Raw genomic sequence first — 19,559 nt, 5'->3', positions numbered from 1 at the left:
AATAAAACAGCAACAACGTACAAGTACAACATGTAACCTCAACGGAATGTTCGGCACGTGGGTCGTCGTCGTCGGCACATACACACGTGTTCCAACTTACATTCCTCTTTCTTGTTCTATAAATCAACAAAAACTTATGATACACATCTATCTAACCATGACTCGATGTACTTTATTGGTATAAAAAGTAGGTATTTGTGTTTTGTCATTTACAATTTGATGTGTGTTTTTTTTAAAAACATTCGTGGTCGGGGGTATCTCTAACTAATATAGCAAAAGTTTGATTAGAAAATTTAAAACACATGGATTTACAACTAATCCAAAAAGAACTTCCACCAACTTCACTTTATTTCCTTTTTCTTTTGATTATTTTCTCTTTTAGTTTTGGGGAAGAGATTAGAGAGAGTCCGAGAGAGTTTGCTTCTTTCTAAATTCTAACGGTAACAACTATTCCCATAGAAAACGTAAACTAACTTTGATATATTCTCTTGGACCATTACAAGTAACTAAAATATTCACTTTGGATACAAGTTGTTCAATAAAACTTCTATCATTCTATTCCACTTTTTTTTTTTTTTTTTTTTGGGGTAATGCCATGTTTGTCGCTTCTAGGAACATAGGTTGTGATTAGGTTACCAAGTACATAAGAGTAGTCTTATTGTAGATTAATTCTTTTACTATTTTGCTCTCAACTGCATATTATGGTAGATTACTTCTTTTACAAGTGTGTTTGACTTTTGTCATAGATATATATATATATATCTCCAGTATGGGAATATAATAAAACGGAGTTAATTAATAATAAGTCAGAATTAGAATTATCCTACTAGATAGTATATTTGATATCATCTCACATAGAAACAAAAAGTTATTACATACTATCTACTTAGGAAAAGTATCTAAAGTAGATAGTATGTAAAGAGAGAGAGAGATGATGAGACACCAAAACAAAAAGACAGCAAAGAAAAAAAGGAAAAAGACCTTCATCTTCCTTGTTAATAATCAATCCTTCATCTTCCTTGTTAATAATCAATCCTTCATCTTCTCTCTCACCAACCTCCACCTATCTCTCTCTTTATCTCTTCTGTGAGCCACGACTTGTGCTGTTGTGTATAGAATACGAAGAAGCAAGAAAGAAAGAAGGATTGAAGTGTGATAATTACAACCCACCAACTAAAACCCTTTCTTCAATTCAACTCTACGCGTCGCTTAGTAATACCCAAAAAAAAAGTTTTAATCTTTTTTTCTCCCAACAGAAAACCAAAGCAAATCATTAATTTACTCCATTTACTAACCCAATTTTCTAGGTTTTTTTTTTCTTTTTCTGTTTCCCTGAATTTTTTTTTTTTGTTATTAAAGATTGATTCTTTATAGCCTATTGATTTTGACCTCTCCCTCACTGTGTCTCTCATTGAGAGAGAGAGAGTACCCATCACTCCAAGATTTGATTTTTTTTTTTATATTTTGGATTATCCTTTGAGATAATGGCCAAAGTACTAAAATCAAGCCAATCATGCCATTTCCCTTCACCTTCAAGCTCTTCTTCTTCTTCCTCTTCTACATCATGTGGTGGCAATGATTGTAACAGAGACCCACATTCTCCTTTTAACATTTCTCGAGAGGAAGAGGAAGAAGAAGAGGAGAGAAGCGAGAAAGAGAGAGAAAGATTCGAGCTTTCCTCTGCATTGGAGATTCTTGTTTCTGCTATTAGAAGGTCTGTGATTGGTGGCTGTGTTGGTGAAGAGGATCTTTGTTCTATGGAGATTGGTGTTCCCACTGATGTTAGGCATGTAGCTCATGTCACCTTTGATCGTTTCCATGGCTTTCTTGGTTTGCCTGTTGAGTTTGAACCTGAAGTCCCCAGGCGAGCTCCTAGTGCAAGGTTTGTGTTTTTGGTCTCTTATCAATTTTTCTGGTAATGTTTGGTGATTATAAAGAACCAATTGTGTCTGTGGTTTAGTTTCTATATCCTCTGAAATGATTCTACCTGCGATTAGTTTAGCCCCTGACATTTTTGATGTTCTTGAATCAAATCTTTTATGTTCTATGAGTTTTGGGTGAAATATTTTATTAAGTAGATGGCTTGTTTAAGGATCTTGAGTGAGGTAGATGGATTAAGGACTTCTTGTGTGATATACATTTTCTCAACTCTTTGCCAACTTTGATGTTCTTGAATTAAAATCTCTTGTTTTCTTACAATGTGCATGGTTAGTCAACGCTCTTGAGTGAGTAGAGTAGATAGATAGTTTTACTCTGTTCAAACAGAAGCTGATTAGACTGTGTTTATAAATGCAGTGCTACCGTGTTTGGAGTCTCTACTGAGTCAATGCAGCTATCTTATGATACTAGAGGGAACATCGTGCCTACAATACTTTTGATGATGCAGAGTCACTTGTACAGTAGAGGCGGGTTGCGGGTGCGTGTTAATCTGCATGTTTATAACAATTTCCATCTGGTTTTGCGACAATGGGTAAATATAAGTTCATTTGCTTTGTTTGTTGTATATAGGTAGAAGGAATTTTCAGGATTAATGGTGAGAATGCTCAAGAGGAGTACATAAGGGAAGAGTTGAACAAAGGTGTTATACCTGATAACATTGATGTCCACTGCCTAGCAAGTCTCATTAAGGTAAAAACCTGTGAACTTCCCAACATTCATGTTGTTTCCTTTTGCTTTTTTTTTTTCTTGAATTTTGGTTTTTCTTCTAGGCTTGGTTTAGGGAACTTCCGAGCGGTGTTTTGGACTCTCTCTCACCAGAGCAAGTAATGGAGTCTGAGAGTGAAGATGAGTGTGTGGAGCTTGTAAGGCTTCTTCCTTCAACTGAAGCTTCTTTGTTAGATTGGGCTATCAATCTAATGGCTGATGTTGTCGAGATGGAACAACTTAACAAGATGAATGCTCGCAACATTGCAATGGTTTTTGCACCTAACATGACTCAGGTTAGTGTTTCGAATGTATCTCTTAAGATTGTTTTATGTGTACGTTTTTGGTAAATGACATCAGTCAAATTGCAGATGTTGGATCCATTGACGGCTCTCATGTATGCTGTGCAAGTTATGAACTTTCTTAAAACACTTATTGTGAAGACGCTTAAAGACCGGAAAGAATCTCGAGACAGGTTGGTTCCAGCCTCAATTCCAGGTCCTCGGGACCATAATGGTGATCAGAGCAGCAGTAGACAACTATTGCATCTCATGAAAGCTAACAAGGATGAATCTTTAGACAACTCTGAGGCCGAGATGAAAGACAAAGAAGTGTCTGCAGATGAAGAAGAAGAAGAAGAAGAATCTGTAGAATCTCCAGAACTTGTTGGCATAAAGTCTTCTCAGGTGAAAATCTGTACTAATGGAGGTTATGGACAGAAACAAAATGATTGGGAGGAGCAGAGGAAGAAGACTACAACGACCATGCCTAAAGCGAGTAGTATTGTGGGACGCGTGAATTACAGAGTTGAGCTATTCGAAGCTTGGCGATGAAGAAAGGTGAATAGTTGATGTTTTTTTATCCAACTTTTGGATTTTCTTGATTTGGGTTTTGTGGGATGGATGGATGATGCTTTTAAATTTTGATGATGGTTGCTTGTGTATCAAGAAATGCTACGTCTCTGCATATAATTTCGAAAAAGATAAGCTTCTGCTTAAGGTTTTATGTTGAAGAATCTGCAACTACTGCAACTTTTGCAGAATTATCGTCATATATATTAACGACTGTAGATGTAAACAAAAGATCTTAAAATTAAAACAGAACATATTACAAACTTACAATCACACTCTTTTTTCCATGACAACTAGACAAGCATGAAGCATCACATCGTCGTTACATTGAGACTTGAGAGTGGTAGGTCTTGGAATTTATTGAAGGAACAAATTAAAAACATCACAGAAGTTGATTATTTCATAGTCAACGAAATGACATGACTGACAGACGTTTTGTTCCTGCAGTTGGCATGCTGAGTCACATGGTGTGCATACTTATCAAACAAGGTATCGATAATCTCTTTTCCAAAATGGGCAGTGAGCATTGGTTCACTAACCGCTCTAATACAATTGGCTTCATTTCGTCCTGCTTCATGCCCATCTTCTTCGTTGTAGTCGCAGTTACTATAACCAAGATCGAATCCATGTTCCTCCAATTCATTGATTTCAAAAGAGCCCTCGTTTCGTATTACTTCTTTGAGTTCATATACGTTCAGATCATAAAACGGCATGTTGAACGTATCCAACTTTGATTCACTGACATGCCCATGTTTTTCCTCCAATGGTAAGTTCTAATTTTGGGTATCTTATTTTTGAAAATATTATTTTTTGATATTTAAACAAATTTAAATAAAATGAAAGTAGTATAAATGTGTAAACATTTAAGATTTTATAAAAATAATAAAATATTGCATTTAATTAATTTTTAAACATACAAAACATAATAAAAAGATTAATACATATTACAGTAGAATTGCCATTGTCGAGTTCCACTCCAGTAGCACCTTGTTGTCCAACCAAAAAAAAAAGAAACGGATCAATGGTAGAGGGAGATAGGTAAACATGAAAAGGGCACAAAGTAGAGAGGAGCAGAGAGGATTTTGAGATGACTTACAGAGCAATAGGAAGCAGGAGGATTTGTTTTCCATCTTTTGGGTCCATATATACATCTCCATCATCTAGAGACGCAGCAAACAAGAAAACCATAAAATATTAGTCCACCTAACATATGGATAGGGGAAGTGAAGCAAACGTAAGGAGGGAGTGATTATGAGTAATGAAAAGACTTGCCTGACTTGTTGTTGGAAAACATCAACGATTGAGCTTCTTCTCTGCTCCGGTGATGAGTTGTTTGTGTAGAGAGCTGGTTCACAGAATTTCTAAAAAGAAACAAATACTTCCACCAGTGTCCTCCTGCTTCTGATCATAAAGAAAGAAATATGAACCTTTGCTCAAAAAGTCGATACAACTTTTGGATATCTTCCATATTGGGAGGATCAGCATTTGGAACGATCTTTTTATCCCTCAGAAACCTAGGAGGTGCTTTTGATTCATTTCCCAAAGAACCACCACAGGGATTGAAACTCGACATGTTGTCCTCACAAAGCGTCTGCATCCTTTAAACAACATAACCAAATTTCCCCTAAATTGCAGTGGTTGGTACATACTACGCAACGGACACAAATCTGAAAAGACACACACAAAACCTTCGCAACATTAACACCATTTCCTAGCTAAAGTAATGAATTGAACTAGCTTGTAGCAACACCTCCAAGATTTACTCAAACTTGCCTGTAACAATTCAATCTACTAGTAATTTACTCATTCAAGGAACAATTCTGATGTTAAATGATGGAGAAAAGAGTTTTGATAAGAGTCCAGACTGGCCAATGTAAATGCTAAGTTCAAGCATCTATTCTCAAAGCATCTAAAAACACTACCTAGATGCAGAGGTGTGAAAGTCTCTACCAGTTTGTTAAACCAACCTTGTAAGTATCCTGTGAGAGAGAAAACACTCGGGATTCTGACCAGTTTACCAAACGATCCAAGGGAGGAGACCCATTGAATCCAAAACTCTTAATCGTGTCAATCTCTTTCTCAAAAAAAAACTTTCTGCAAACCAGAGACACAATTTAGACACAATTCTGCATTTTCTTTCTTTATAGACTATGAGGAAAACAAGAGGAAACAGATTGTAAACCTATACTAAGAGGAAACAGATTGTAAACCTATACTCAGAGGAAATACAAATTGAAAATAAACCTATACTAAGAAACGAAATCGAGACTGTTGATATAAGAAATCGACAATATAAATAATACGGATATTCTTAGGGATAAACCGGAACTGATCCTCTTATTAACGTAGAATTGAAGTGAAGGGTTTACAGAAAATGACAATCAAAGAGCTAAGTGCAGTTAATACGAAAATAATTGTTTTTCTCTCTCTATTTGCCTAAAAAGTGGATCATTTGCTCTAACAATGACCTCTGGTATATATAGTGGGCCAGTGACCTAGGGCTTCTTCTGTCCCTTCTACAAAATGACGATTTTGCCCCTACGGCCAGATGGGCCAGATCCAAGACTTCAGGCCCTAAACTTCCCTAGATCTTCTGTTTGGACTTCTGTAAATGTTGGGGGGCAAAGCCTATATCCAACAATGGTCCCCCCTAGTCCGATGAGCGATGGCGTGCTTGAGCTCGTCGGGTACAGTTCCATGTCTTTAGATCCGTCTTGAAGAATGAACAGAAGATTTTTGAGAGTTTAACGGCCTTCCGGAAGGTGCCTGGATGAACAGTGCATGTCGCCGTCACTTACTATCGCGACGAGATGGCCTGATCGTGGTCCGACCATCGGTATGGAGCGAGGTCATGTGTGCGAGATCGAGCGGGTTGATGTGTCGTGCGGGTACGTTGCTTGGTTCAGCTTATTGGCGTGTTCGTATTAGCGAGATGGCGAGATGGTACTCGGCGAGACGGTGAGGTGGCGAGATAGCGAGATCAAGATTCTCGGTGGCGATGTCGAGATTCTCGGAGACGAGGTGGTGGGATCGAGATGTTGGTGGCGCGCATGTCTTGATACGGAGGCGTGCTGAAGTGTGTGTTGACGTGTGCGTGCTCGCGAGATACTATCGAGAGTCCCGCGGGATGGTCTTGGGGTAGATCGTGTTTACAAACTTGCGATGATGGTGTGACAGTATGGCGAGATGAGGCAGTTCGCAGTACGCAGTACGCTATACGAAGTTTGCCGTTTGCGAGATGTCTTGTTCGTATCGCCTGTGTCGCGTCGATGAAACCTTGGCGAGGTGCAGATGAGATTGCAAGGTTCGTTTGAATCCGTATCGAAGACTTGTTCTAGCGTGCTGATCCGTAGGTCGAGGCGCGGTGGCGACGAGTCTGCGTAATGGTGTTTGTATAGAGTTTTGTAGCACACGTGTTGTTGTAGAATTGCAGGGGATAAAGTGACGACATCAGGACTGACAATGGCACCATTTTCTTTCCGGGGCGTGTCGAAGTAGAGGTGATTTTTCCGCGTGGTGGTTAATGGCGAGGTAACTAGCTCGTGTATGTGTTGATGGACTCATGGCGTGATGGTGTTATATTTGACGCGAAAGAGTCATAGCTCACGTGACGAAGTGTCCACTCTGATGCATGTCCAATCGGCGTGTTCAAGACCTGGCGAGGTTGAGATCGTGGCTTGCTCGAGGTCCTGGCGAAATCGAGATTTTGGTGGAAAGGTGGCGAGGTGATACAGCGAGGAGCATACAGGAACATCGTGGCATCGAGGCACGCATACGAAATGACGAGATGACTTAGCTTGACATTGCTAGGAGCATTCGAGGAAGTTGTGGCATTGAGGCGTGCATACGAAACGGCTAGATTGTTTTTGTGATTGCACCTAGACGTAAAGTCATGTCGTGAAGATGATCTTGAGCACTTCTCGGAGTTTGTTATCGGAGGCGCCGACGAGACTACTCAAGAGTGATATGTCTTCTTATTATCGTTTATTCCTTTTTTTTGTTATTGCGAACTTGATTGCTTTATGAGCTTGGTCATTCGTACTTTTATTGATGATTTTCGCGCAAAGATTGATTATTGCTGATTTTTGTCACGCAAAGTTAGATTATTCCGAAATTACCCTCAAAATAGAGATGCGAACAGTGTAGGACGTCTCTTGGCTTATCCTGGATATGTTTTTCCCCGAAACGTCTTGAGTAGACAAGAAGGACTTGTCGTACTATTTTAGGTGCGGTACGCGTGACCGGCTTACCCTGTGGGTGCTGCAGGAATTACGTGTGTGCGAGTTGGGGTCTCGGCTTACTCACTCCGCTTCCTGCTAGCTCATTGCGAGTCTGGGCTCGGCTTAAAATGTCCTACCGAAGTAAGGACGTGGATTATTTCACCATTGCACCCATGCGGAGCGCGTTTAAAATCATACACCTGGCCAGGGCGACAATGTGCAAGTTAGGTGCGGCTTTTGCTTCCGGCTTATCCCGTGAGCTCGATATTGTCGAGCGTGTGACGATTTTAGTTTTTTTTTTTTAGATGTTCTCGTTGCGCCAAATGTGGCAAGTATTGGTCCTTGATGCATGCTGGTGAATGTGCGGTGTTTGCCGGCGGCGCTGTCTGGTGAGGTTGAGGTCAAGCTGACTGCTTGCACGAAGCTTGGTGTGTTAGCTGCGTTTGTTGTTGCGAGATTGCAAGGCCGTGTCGCGTTGGCGAGCTCAACACTTCTACATATGGAATCATTGGCGAGCTCAATACTTTTCCGTATAGAATTATTGGCGAGCTCAATACTTTTCTGTATGAAATCATTGGCGAGCTCAACACTTCTCCGTATGGAATCATTGGCCAACTCAACACTTTTCCGTATGGAATCATTGGCGAGCTCAACACTTCTTTGTATGGAATCATTGGCGAGCTCAACACTTATCCGTATGGAATCATTGGCGAGCTCAACACTTCTTCGTATGGAATCATTGGCGAGCTCAACGCTTATCCGTATGAAATAATTGGCGAGATGGTGTGACTTGCGTCATTCGCGGACAGGCTGATTGTCGGCAAGATCGAGAAGTTAGAGAGCTGCAAGGTGACCTGCTTGAGGGTTCACGAGATGCTGTCAAAGGTGTTGCATTTGATATTTGGCGTGTTTGAGGGCTGATGAGGTCGAGATTGTGGCTTTATCGAACTTTCGGCGAGCCCAAAGGGTTGTTGCGAGGTCGCCATTAAGGGATATGCCTGCGAGATCGAGATCGTATTCGGGCGTGGAGAATATCGATGATTGTTCATTGTGAGTGACAAGTGCTTGCGTATGGGCGTGGTACGAGGCATGAGATGCTGTTTGTGTCGTCCGGGGTGCGAGGATAATTTGGGTGTGATTGGTTGGAGCGACGCGCGTAGCGCCTACGGCTTCACAGTCGGTTGGATTGATGCCAACGGCTACACGAACGGGGGGCATAGCGCCTACGGCTACGCCATTGGTTGGAGCAACGCGCGTAGCGCCTACGGCTGCGCGGTTAGTGAGTGTTGCGTCCTCGACCATAGCTGCTTCGGTCCTGTCGACGCCTTGGAGCTGGTTCGTCCTCGCGCGGGTGCGCCCCCATATGGTGCGCTTGGGAGACTTGACGCGGTCATGGAAGAGTCGACGCCTTCATCGCTGGAGAGATCGGTGTGAGACATGCTTCTGGTTTTCCGCAAACACCTGTCTTCAAATTCTATTCGCCAAATTGTTGATGTAAGAAATCGACAATATAAATAATACGAATATTCTTAGGGATAAACCGGAACTGATCCTCTTATTAACGTAGAATTGAAGTGAAGGGTTTACAGAAAATGACAATCAAAGAGCTAAGTGCAGTTAATACGAAAATAATTGCTCTTCTCTCTCTAATTGCCCAAAAAGTGGATCCTTTGCTCTGACAATGACCTCTGGTATATATAGTGGGCCAGTGACCTAGGGCTTCTTCTGTCCCTTCTGCAAAATGATGATTTTGCCCCTGCGGCCAGATGGGCTAGATCCAAGACTTCAAGCCCTAAACTTCCCTAGATCTTCTGTTTGGGCTTCTGTAAATGTTGGGGGCAAAACCCATATCCAACAGAGACTCACAAGACGCGTACTCGCTTGATTTTGTAGATATAGAGACCTTCGATCTGAGATCCAAGGAAGGGAGAGTTGAATCCGAGATCCACAACTCAAAACTAATTTGATAATCGATTAATTTGGTAGATTTAGAATAAGGTATAACTGATCAGTCGATTGAAGAAGAAGAAGAGAGACTCTCGAGAGAGAAGAAGCGGAAGAAAAATAAATCAATCCACCAAAAGAAAAAAATTTCTCAATTAAACGGTTTACCCAACAATTAACTGACACGTCACAGCTCTTATATGAAAATTGAGGTTACTATATGAGAGGAGCTCTTGTTTTTTTTTTTTTTTTTTTTTTTTTTTTGATTTTTTTTTTCTTCTTTTCTCTTAAAACTCCATCTATGAACCTCCAATGGGGAAGGTCTTTTAGGAACCTTCTCAAGGTCCCTCTTTATATATGTCTCATTGACTCCTTTTTAACATTTACTTCCACTTGCTACTCCATAAGGTAAATTTCTCTTCTCACTCTCTCATCTCTTCCTTTATTATTTTTTTTTTGCTTGGTCCATGTCGCGTTGTTTACGTTCATGCCGTCGTCAAAGGATTTGCTTTCGGCCGTCTCTTATCTCTGCCACCGGTCCCTTATCTATTCGTGAAGGCTCCACCATCGTATTCCTAGCAGCCGCCCGATCCGGCCGAGACCGTGAGGCATCTCGGTCGCGCCGTCCTTGCTATGGCACCATTGTCTCGACGCGTTTTATCGCAACGTCTCTTTTCTCCTTGTACTGAAGGGCTTGGCGCCACCGTACTCAGGATGCTCAAACTGCACTATTCTGCCGAGTGGTGGCTACTGGCGCACCATGTGCTAAGATCTGCTGTAGAGGTGTGTGTGATGCTGGATCGCGCGGGTTTAGGCCTTGAGACGCGTGGAGGTTGAAGGTGCGCTGATCTTGAGACGGTGGTGCGCGGATATTGAGGGTGCGTAGATCTTGGCGAGTTCGTGCATGTTGAAACATGGTAGCGCGCATTGACGCGGAGGCTTGTCCACTCATGGCGCGGCTTGGTAAGAGGCGCAGAGCTTATTGGCGCGTCAGCTTTTCCACGTTGTGCTGTGTAGACCTCGACGGGATGGCGTACTGGAGAGAGGGTTGACGTAGAGGCTCACAACACAGTCAAGGCGTGCCAAGGCGTGGCAATGGTGACGGATGCGTGGTTCTTGACGCCATGGTTCGACTCGACTAGTTTGAGGTGCGGAGCTCATCGAGAACTTCTCGTACCAGTGTGAAGGTGGTGTCGCACGTGATCGATGTGGTTTCTTGCAGGCGTGATTCTCTCCAAGAGCATCGTAGATACGAGGCGCCTTGCAATGGCGTCTTGTCGATGCACTTTCCTTAAGTCATGGATTCATTGAGAGCTTGTAACGAGTATTGGTGTGGAGCAGCTTGATACGAGGCGTGAAGCGGCTTGATACGAGGCGTGGTGCTTGCTGCCAAGCGTGGTGTTGGTAGCTCGCAATGATGTATTCCAGAGTCATGGCATTTACGATGAAGTTTGACGCACCATCATCACTGATTGATTGCTTGATTAGTTTTGCAATGTCTCGCGCCATGGCTCTAGGAGACTATCTTTGGTGAAGTTCCAGAGGAGTTAGGAGATGACCAGTGCCGTTTACTCGAGAGCTCTTTAAACGAACCCGGAGTGGCATATTTCCTTTGGAAAACCCGAGCTCAAGTTTGATTCCCCGACCTTCAGGCCAATGTCGTGGAAAGTTTTTTGCGTGCAAAGTTTGTTCTGGCTCGATGTGCGCTCTCAGGTCCCATGTCGTGTTATAACCACTAGGTCCGCACCAAAGACAGATGTCGGTGAGCGCTTCCCACATAAAATCGGGACATCTTTGTGTATCCCTAAATCTCTGGCCTCGATGTAATATCATTGTCGATTGCCTCACAACCTGCAGCTCTTGGTGGCGAGTTCTAGCTATTGTGCGAGCCGGGACATTGCGTTTTCGAAACAATCATTTTGATTATGGGGAATGCGGTCAGACTCTCGATTATGGGAGCCCAGAAAGGCATTAAGATCGATCACAAACTTTTCGAGCTAGTCACCTCCTTCAAGTTTGACAACACGGGTTGTGTAGTACTTGTTCCATGCAAGGCTTCAAGATTTCGCGTGGCCACAAAACTCATGTTCACGATTGGCAGAGCAAGTTCTTCTTCGTGGAAGTGAATAAGCTGTCGTTCGAGGATCCGTCCATGACTTTCTCCCCTGCTTGTCGTCTATTGCTTTTGTCTGCTAACCATTTCTGTTTTATACTTGCAGGTGCTCCTTCGTCTCCAGCTGCGTGCGCTCCTGACCTTCTCAATAACGTTGTCGTTCTTCTAGGGAGTGAGAATTTGTGGTAGCCTAACATTCTTTCTCATTACAAGACTTGTAAGTCTCGATCCCTCGTTTCTTCTTGTATTGAGGCTTATCCACATTTTCGCCTATCTTACTATATTGCTCATTCTGCAGGTTCTCCGATTGGTTTCCAGATGAAAGATTACGAGATTCCGTGCTACACTGCTTTGTTTGATGCAGATGAAGTCCCAGCTGTCATGACCGAGCTTCTTGCGCCTGATGCTGAGGTTGATGTTGAGATTGCCGCTGAGGAGCGTGGGACAGGCAAGGTGCCTATTTCCCAGAGTGAAGCTATGCGCACAGCTCATTCTGCTGAGGTTAGTGCGGCTCGTGCTGTGAAGATGGTTTCGTCGGCACCTCGCGGGAGTGACCCACCCGCATCCAACGGTAGCAAACGTTCCCGGAAAAGGACCTCGCGCACCAGTGCACGGAGCGAGGCAGGAGCGAGTTCTAGGCACCACCACCCTGTGCAGGATGGTCGCAAAGACGTCGATCAATCGTTCTCCTTTTGCTACGACACCAAGGATCGCATGTTCTTTAACGACGGGCGAGCTTGCGCGGACCTTGCCAGCAAAATTCGTGGTGACTTCGTTCTGCTTTCCGCGCCTAGCGATCTAGCTTGCACGTCCACGTATCAGGATTGGGCTCGTAGGCAATTTCAGGTTATCATTCGCTTCAATTTATTCTGATTGGAATATTACTTGTTAATACAACCGGATTGTCTTCCTTGTGTTTTTAGGGGATGAGCTGGATGAACCGTCTCGTTGTTGACTACGAGGATAAGGTGAGGGCGGCTAAGAGGGAAGCTACTTTGGCTCAAACCGCTCTTGCTCAAGTTGAGCGATCGAGCAAGGAGGAAGCAACATTTCTGGAGGCGAAGGTCAAGGAGATGACGGTTTCGATAAAGCAGGCCAAGTCGAAGCTTGCTTCAGAGATGGCATGGCTGAGGAAGGCACGCGATGAGCGTGGTGTGGAGGAACGCGCGAAGGCTGCTGTCGAGATTGAGGGTCATCGCACGCGTATCGATCGTCTCAGCAGACACGTGCTTGCGTCTCGCGCCAGGATGCCCGACTTGCTTACTCTCAGCCAGGTGAAAGGTACTAGGGAGTGCCTTCAAACGATGATCAACAAAGGCGTCTCAATTCCTGAGGAGAAGATGGTGCGTCTTGCTGCTGACCAAGCAGAGTATCAGGCGAAAGTCAACAGGGTGGTGGTGCCTCCGCTCCTTGATGGTGATCTCAAGTCCTTCCCAAAGTTTCCTGCCGGAATCGCCGGCGAGACTGCTAACGAGTGATCAGTCCTTGTTGTATTCTCGCTTGTTGTTTTTGTTTTTACTTTTGGATTTTGTCGTTGTTACAGATTTGGTCGACTTCATGAACTTCGTTATTTGAACCTTTATTGATCGTTTGCATTATTTTCGTGCGAGTGTTGATCATTGTCGATTTTTGTCGCTTTATCTTTGACTTCGTCGATTTCAAGACATATTTTGCAGTTCAAGACGTTTTTTGAATTACTTCGTCGAGTGTTGATCATTGTCGATATGTTGTTTCCTGAAACGTCGAGAGTAGAGAAGAAGGCACGGTATGCACTACCGGCTTATCCTGTAGATGCTGCGAGAATTGCGAGTGTGCGAGTTAGAGACTTCAGCTTATTCACTCTGCTCAGCTCTTTGGTAATCACGACCCTCCGCATCAACGTCCGCGCCAGTGCGCCATCACGCCGACATCTACGCGTCAAGACCTATGCGCCATCAATCTCTGCGCGCCATAACCTCCATCGCTAGCCTCAACAGCGAGACATCGTATGCGCCACCATATCGCACACGCCTCCAAACTCGGATCCGCACCCAAAGTCAGATCCGTCGTGCTCCTCGCCTTTATCCAGATCCACGCGCGCCCACCAAACAGCGCCGCCGGAAAACCCCTTTCACGCTTCCCCTCACGACGGCAATCAAAACCGGCGCGTCACCGTTCTCTCGACCTGCGCGCCCTCCACTGCATACGCGCAACGATTGCGCGTCCTGGCCGGAACAAATCACTACGACAGTACGTGCGCCTGCGCGCCATCGCGTCTCCAGCTATCTGTCTTTAGCCGAAGTACTAATTCAACAAATCTATGTGGTTCGATTCGTATACAGGCGATTTTGGAGCTGATGAGGAGCAGCGTCATCTCTCGCAAATGCAACGAAGCCTCTCAATGGATTTGCCTTCACTGATTCCTCTGCAACTTCCGTCTCGGATGTAGGTATCAGATTCTGATTAATGATTCTGAGCCTAATACAATTATAGTTTCCTAATGTTTTGTGAAGAGGATCTTTGTTCTATGGGGATTGGTGTTCCCACTGATGTTAGACATGTCTTGTCGCTCATGTCACCTTTGATCGTCTCCATGGCTTCCTTGGCTTGCCTGTTGAGTTTGAACCTGAAGTCCCCAGACGAGCTCCTAGTGCAAGGTTCGCTTTATTGGACTCTTATCAAGTTTTGCATCAAAGGGTTATCGATTTTTATCTGGTAATGTTTGGTGATTGAGGTTGCTGTTAAAAGCTTAATCATTTATAAAGAACCAATTGTGTCTGCTGCTTAGTTTCTATATCCAGTAGTTGCATTAATTGAAAGCCCCCTTTGACATGTCTCTATCAATGATCCAAACTTTTTGATGTTCTTGAATCACATCCCTTGTGTTCTATTAGTTTGGGTGAAATATTTTATTAAGTCGAGAACTTGTTTAAGGATCTTGAGAGAGGTAGATAGACATATATTAAGGAAGTCGTGTGTGATTTATTACACTTTCTCAGCTCTTCCTTCATTTTGTTTAGTCCTTGACATTAAAGAAGCCAACTTTTTATTTGATGTTCTTGAATCTAGTTCTCATTTTTTAGATGAGATCGGGTGAAAATTCTTACAATGTGCATGGTTAGTCAACGCTCTTGAGTGAGTAGATAGATAGGTTTTACTCTTTTGTTCAAACAGAAGCTGATTAGGACTGTATTTGCAAATGCAGTGCTACCGTGTTTGTAGTCTCTTCCGAGTCAATGCAGCTATCTTATGATACTAGAGGGAACATCGTGCCTACAATACTTTTGATGATGCAGAGTCACTTGTACAGTAGAGGTGGATTGCGGGTGCGTGTATATCTGCATCTAAAGATTTATTTGCTTCGTTTGTTGTATTTAGGTAGAAGGAATTTTCAGGATTAATGGTGAGAACTGAGAATGCTCAAGAGGAGTATATAAGAGAAGAGTTGAATAAAGGTGTTATACCTGATAACATTGATGTCCACTGCCTAGCATGTCTCATTAAGGTAACAAACCCATAAACTTCCCAACGATCATGTTGTTTCTTTTCCCTGATTGTATTTTTACTTTTTTCTTAAATTTTGGTTTCTCTTCCAGGCTTGTTTTAGGGAATTAGGGAACTTCCGAGTGGTGTTCATGATTCGCTCTCACCAGAGCAAGTAATGGAGTTTGAGAGAGTGTGTGGACCTTGTAAAGATTCTTCCTTCAATTTGAAGCTTCTTTGTTAGATTTGGGCTATCAATCTAGTAATGGCTGATGTTGTCGAGATGGAACAACTAAACAAAATGAATGCTCGCAACATTGCAATGGTTTTTGTACCGAACATGACTCAGGTTAGTGTTTTGAATGTATCACTTAAGACTGTTTATGTGTACGTTTTTGGTAAATGAAATCAGTCAAACTGCAGATGTTGGATCCATTGACGGCTCTCAGTTATGAACTTTCTTAAAACACTTATTGTGAAGACGCTTAAAGACCGGAAAGAATCTCGAGATAGGTTGGTTCCTGCCTCAAATCCAACCTATCTCGTTACCATAATGGTGGTGATCAGAGCAGCAGAGACAACTGTACCATCTCATGAAAGCTATCAAGGAAGAAGCTTTAGACAACTCTGAGGCCGAGATGAAAGAAAAGAAGTGTCTGCAGATGAAGAAGAAGAAGAAGAATTTCTAGCATCTCCAGAACTTGTTGGCTGTTGCCATAAAGTATTCTCAGGTGAAAATCTGTAACAATGGAGGTTATGGACAGAAACACAATGATTGGGAGGATCAGAGGAAGAAGACTACAGCGACCATGTCTAAAGCGAGTAGTATTGTGGGACGCGTGAATTACAGAGTTGAGCTATTCGAAGCTTGGCGATGAAGAAAGGTGAATAGTTGTTGTTTTTGATCCAACTTTTGGATTTTCTTGTTTTGGGTTTTGTGGGATGGATGATGCCTTTAAATTTTGATGATGCTTCTCTTCCTAAGGTTTTATCTCGAAGAATCTGCAACTTTTGCAGGAATATCGTCATTTATTATTACCAACTGTAGTTACAAACAACAGCTCTGAAAATCGAATTTACAAATTACAATCAGAAGAAGATTGTACAAATTTACAATCACACTCTGTTTTCCAAGAAGACTAGCATCACATCGTTACGTTGAGTGGCAGGTCTTGGAATTTATTGAAGGAAACAAATTAAAAACAGTATAAACAAACAATTACATCACAGAAGTTGATTATTTCTTAATCAACGAAAGGACATGACTGATAGACGTTTTGTTCCTACAGTTGGCATGTTGAGTCACATGGTGTGCATACTTATCGAATAATGTATCGATGATGTCTTCTCCAAAATGTGCAGCGAGCATTGGTTCAGTAACCACTCTTATACAATTGGCTTCATTGCGTCCTGCTTCGTACCCATCTTCTTCGTAATAGTCGCAGTTACTATGACCAAGTTCGAATCTATGTGCCTCCAATTCATTGATTTCAAAAGAGCCCTCGTTTCTTATCACTTCTTTGAGTTCATGTACGTTCGGATCATAAAACGGCATGTTGAACGTATCTAGCTTTGATTTACTGACAAGCCCCTGTTTATATGACAAAGATTGGGATGAGTCTTGAATTCAACAAAATAATACTTAATTTGGTCCTGAATAAATACATATTAAAAAAAAAACTTACTAATATAGCTCACTTGGAAATAAACTAATTTGTTTGAAACTATCAAACGAAAAACTTTATATATATATATATATACGAGCCTCTAGTTTTCTTTAAACGAGTATAGATTTGCATCTTCCAAACAAGAGTATAACTAAAAGAATCCCTAACATTGGAGAATAAATAGTAGATAGTAAACATGTATAATTGGAGTAATAAAATACAGTATTCATAAATGAATAATTAAACAAGTGTTTACTATATTTCCTTTGACTATTTCTTATTGTCTTTTTATGATTTTGGCCCTAATTTTGATAACTAAATACGGCGAAAGTTCCAAAAAACGGATTGTATTGGACTATTGGTTGTGTTCATGCTCTCAAATCCCTAAGACCATCGTGAATGGACATATTCAAAATGTTTAACAAAAAAAAAAAAAAAAAAAAAATTGATTTGATGTACCTCAAAGACTAGGTCGCAGAGAGATTTTGATAGCAATGTCCAAAAGTGACAACAATCTCTATATAATGGATCGTTAAGAGTGTTTCTTCCGATGAAGGTGAGAACCATATGTCCATTAGAGACAATTTCTTCAGAACGTAACCTTAGAAACAGCGTGAAATCATTTTGGAACTGATTCAAGTAAGCCTTGTATACACTCTTTGGACTCGAATTTGTTATGTACACATTCCCCTCATTATTCTCGAGTTTCTCAGGAACCTTCAACACACGGTTACATCATATCAATATCAAATAATCATGTTTTATATATACAAAGAAAGATGTTATAACAAAGTCTCTTTTATGTTTTAAGTACGTACCTTAGAGAGAAAATGGAGAGCGTAAGAGGAATGTATAAAATGGAGGCTGTTGCGAGAGAAGAGCCTGGAATAGAAGGAACCTGGAGCTCCATAGACGAAACACGGTGCTTTGTTTGTCATCTCCTTGTTGAACAAAGGTACAAACTTGAAGGCCGTGTTGAAATCGTTTTCCGGGAGATCGTTGAGACAACAATCGATTTCTGGTGGGTTTTTGTTCACTTGTTGGCACAACACATTAATGGTGTTGATGATCTCAGAGATAGCCACAAACGTGTTTTGTCCGGAAGAACAACCCAGTTCAGCAACTTTGATGTACGTAGGAAAGTCTAAGTTCATCATCATTTCTTTTGTGTTTTTTACCAAGACTGGTTGGGCCATCGATAAAACTCTTCTCTAAAAACCAAAAGAAGAGACAATATACTAGTTAGAAAATTTATGTAACGAACTTAAATGAAGATCACTAAGAAATTAAATTTCTATAAAGTAAATGAACTCAAACTAGTTATGTGTAAATATATAATTGCGTGTTGAAATTAAACTAGTGTCTATGCATGCATATTCTAGTTCTGTATTAATTTGATCAAAATGAAATATTGAAAAAAACATTTAATTTGTATCACCAAATAATACTGATAAGTATTTTGTTTAAAAACGAAAGAAAGAAAATACTATATTGAAGAACCTGAAGACGAGAATTGGCGGAGTAACTGTTGGCTCCATCTCCACCACTCATACGTAGAGCTTTCACAAACGCATATTCATCATCACACTTCTTATCATCAATATAGCTGCATCGCCATATACATATATCGTTAAGTACAAAACTGATATATATATATATATACACACACACATGTAACATCGCAATCTACATATCTTCTTACATACAAAGCTGCATATTTGAACAAACTAACTCAAAGTAAAATTATCCATGAATGTAATCATGTATGTATATATATATATATATGTGTGTGTGTGTATGTATATATATATATATATATATATATGTGTGTGTGTGTGTGTGTGTGTGTGTGTGTGTGTGTGTGTTTGTATGTGTTTTGTATTAACAAGGGGTTGGAGAGACGAACCTCAAGGAAGGTAAGGTGTCCATGAGCCTTGTATCCATTTTTGTTATCGTACTTGTTGGTGATAAGATTAGAGGAGATATGAAGATGTTTGTGTATCGAGGATGCACAACACACTCTTCAATTTATAGAGAGATGGAAATTTATCAAGGTACGTACTACGTAGCACATTATACAATCACATGAAACATGCCCAGTGTAATAGTTGCAAAGTCGTTACTCTTAATACCCAAATTTAAAACAAACAAACTCTATAGGATATTGATTCTGAAAGTATGTTTGTATTGTGTTATGTTATTGATTTTTGGTTAATCTCGGTTTACAATTGAAATGCGCCATTTAAAAATGAGTGTTGCGGAGAAAGATTTTGTATATAAAAAAGTTGAAAAGAAACTTGCGTTATATATAGGATGTGGTCCATCGACTCATTGCCGGTTGATTTTAAAGTATCCGAACACATGATAACTAATTTGATATTTCGTTCATCTAGTGTAGTGATATGATCACCTTATTAATTAGTGGTCCAAAAATGCTTAATCTCGTCAAGATAACTAAAAAATATTGATTCGAGGGGTGTATATAATAGATTTTATCGAGATTAATGACCAAAAATATCCATTATTCTGAATAATTGTATATAATAAATTCTCATACAAAAAAACCCTTAAATAATAATAAAAGAACAGATACGAACTTTAAAGCAACAAAAATATGCCTAAAGCACTTTAAAAACTCTTAACGAGCTCTCTTATAATT

General features: G+C 41.2%; 2 protein-coding genes and 1 pseudogene across 4 annotated transcripts; 2 read left to right on the top strand and 1 right to left on the bottom strand.

The window, feature by feature from the left end:
* The first annotated feature begins 906 nt into the window (after positions 1-906).
* Positions 907-3,641, top strand: LOC104773319 (rho GTPase-activating protein 4). The gene is made up of 5 exons (XM_010497919.3): positions 907-1,882; positions 2,296-2,416; positions 2,509-2,628; positions 2,709-2,939; positions 3,015-3,641. The coding sequence occupies exons 1-5, from the start codon at positions 1,485-1,487 to the stop codon at positions 3,474-3,476; spliced, it is 1,332 nt and encodes a 443-aa protein (XP_010496221.1). The 5' UTR covers positions 907-1,484; the 3' UTR covers positions 3,477-3,641.
* Positions 3,642-14,110: 10,469 nt separating this feature from the next.
* On the top strand, positions 14,111-16,253 carry LOC104704413 (rho GTPase-activating protein 4-like; annotated as a pseudogene). Its single transcript, XR_015584266.1, has 5 exons — positions 14,111-14,407; positions 14,956-15,076; positions 15,129-15,255; positions 15,358-15,582; positions 15,657-16,253. The product of XR_015584266.1 is annotated as a rho GTPase-activating protein 4-like (transcript).
* Positions 16,243-19,287, bottom strand: LOC104773442 (salicylate/benzoate carboxyl methyltransferase). 2 transcript variants are annotated; one of them, XM_010498084.3, is made up of 5 exons: positions 18,807-19,287; positions 18,401-18,506; positions 17,719-18,111; positions 17,360-17,617; positions 16,243-16,824 (listed from the first exon to the last, which is right to left on the bottom strand). In XM_010498084.3, exons 1-5 carry the CDS (start codon positions 18,842-18,844, stop codon positions 16,471-16,473), a joined length of 1,149 nt encoding a protein of 382 aa, XP_010496386.1. In that variant the 5' UTR covers positions 18,845-19,287; the 3' UTR covers positions 16,243-16,470. The 2 variants fall into 2 exon arrangements, with proteins under 2 accessions (XP_010496386.1, XP_087346666.1); XM_087490540.1 differs by having other exon boundaries at positions 18,401-18,667; positions 18,722-18,913.
* Between the last annotated feature and the right edge of the window lie 272 nt (positions 19,288-19,559).

This window comes from Camelina sativa, chromosome 1 (genome assembly GCF_030686135.1).
Source record: "Camelina sativa cultivar CO46 ecotype springtype chromosome 1, ASM3068613v1".
Classification (NCBI taxonomy): Eukaryota; Viridiplantae; Streptophyta; class Magnoliopsida; order Brassicales; family Brassicaceae; genus Camelina; species Camelina sativa.
Note: the sequence above shows the minus strand (reverse complement) of the source record. Positions and strands in the feature narration are given on the sequence as shown.

What these genes read in the sequence shown, in the direction of transcription:
- LOC104773319 (XM_010497919.3), top strand. Translation starts at nt 1,485, where the DNA reads ATGGCCAAAGTACTAAAATCAAGCCAATCATGCCATTTCCCTTCACCT. An exon ending in ACAGTAGAGGCGGGTTGCGG is followed by an intron (nt 2,417 to 2,508) that starts GTGCGTGTTAAT and finishes TGTTGTATATAG; the next exon opens with GTAGAAGGAATTTTCAGGAT. An exon ending in TTGCACCTAACATGACTCAG is followed by an intron (nt 2,940 to 3,014) that starts GTTAGTGTTTCG and finishes GTCAAATTGCAG; the next exon opens with ATGTTGGATCCATTGACGGC.
- LOC104773442 (XM_087490540.1), bottom strand. Translation starts at nt 18,580, where the DNA reads ATGTTACATGTGTGTGTGTATATATATATATATATCAGTTTTGTACTT. An exon ending in CTCTCCATTTTCTCTCTAAG is followed by an intron (nt 17,618 to 17,718) that starts GTACGTACTTAA and finishes CGTGTGTTGAAG; the next exon opens with GTTCCTGAGAAACTCGAGAA. An exon ending in TCTGCGACCTAGTCTTTGAG is followed by an intron (nt 16,825 to 17,359) that starts GTACATCAAATC and finishes TCATATAAACAG; the next exon opens with GGGCTTGTCAGTAAATCAAA.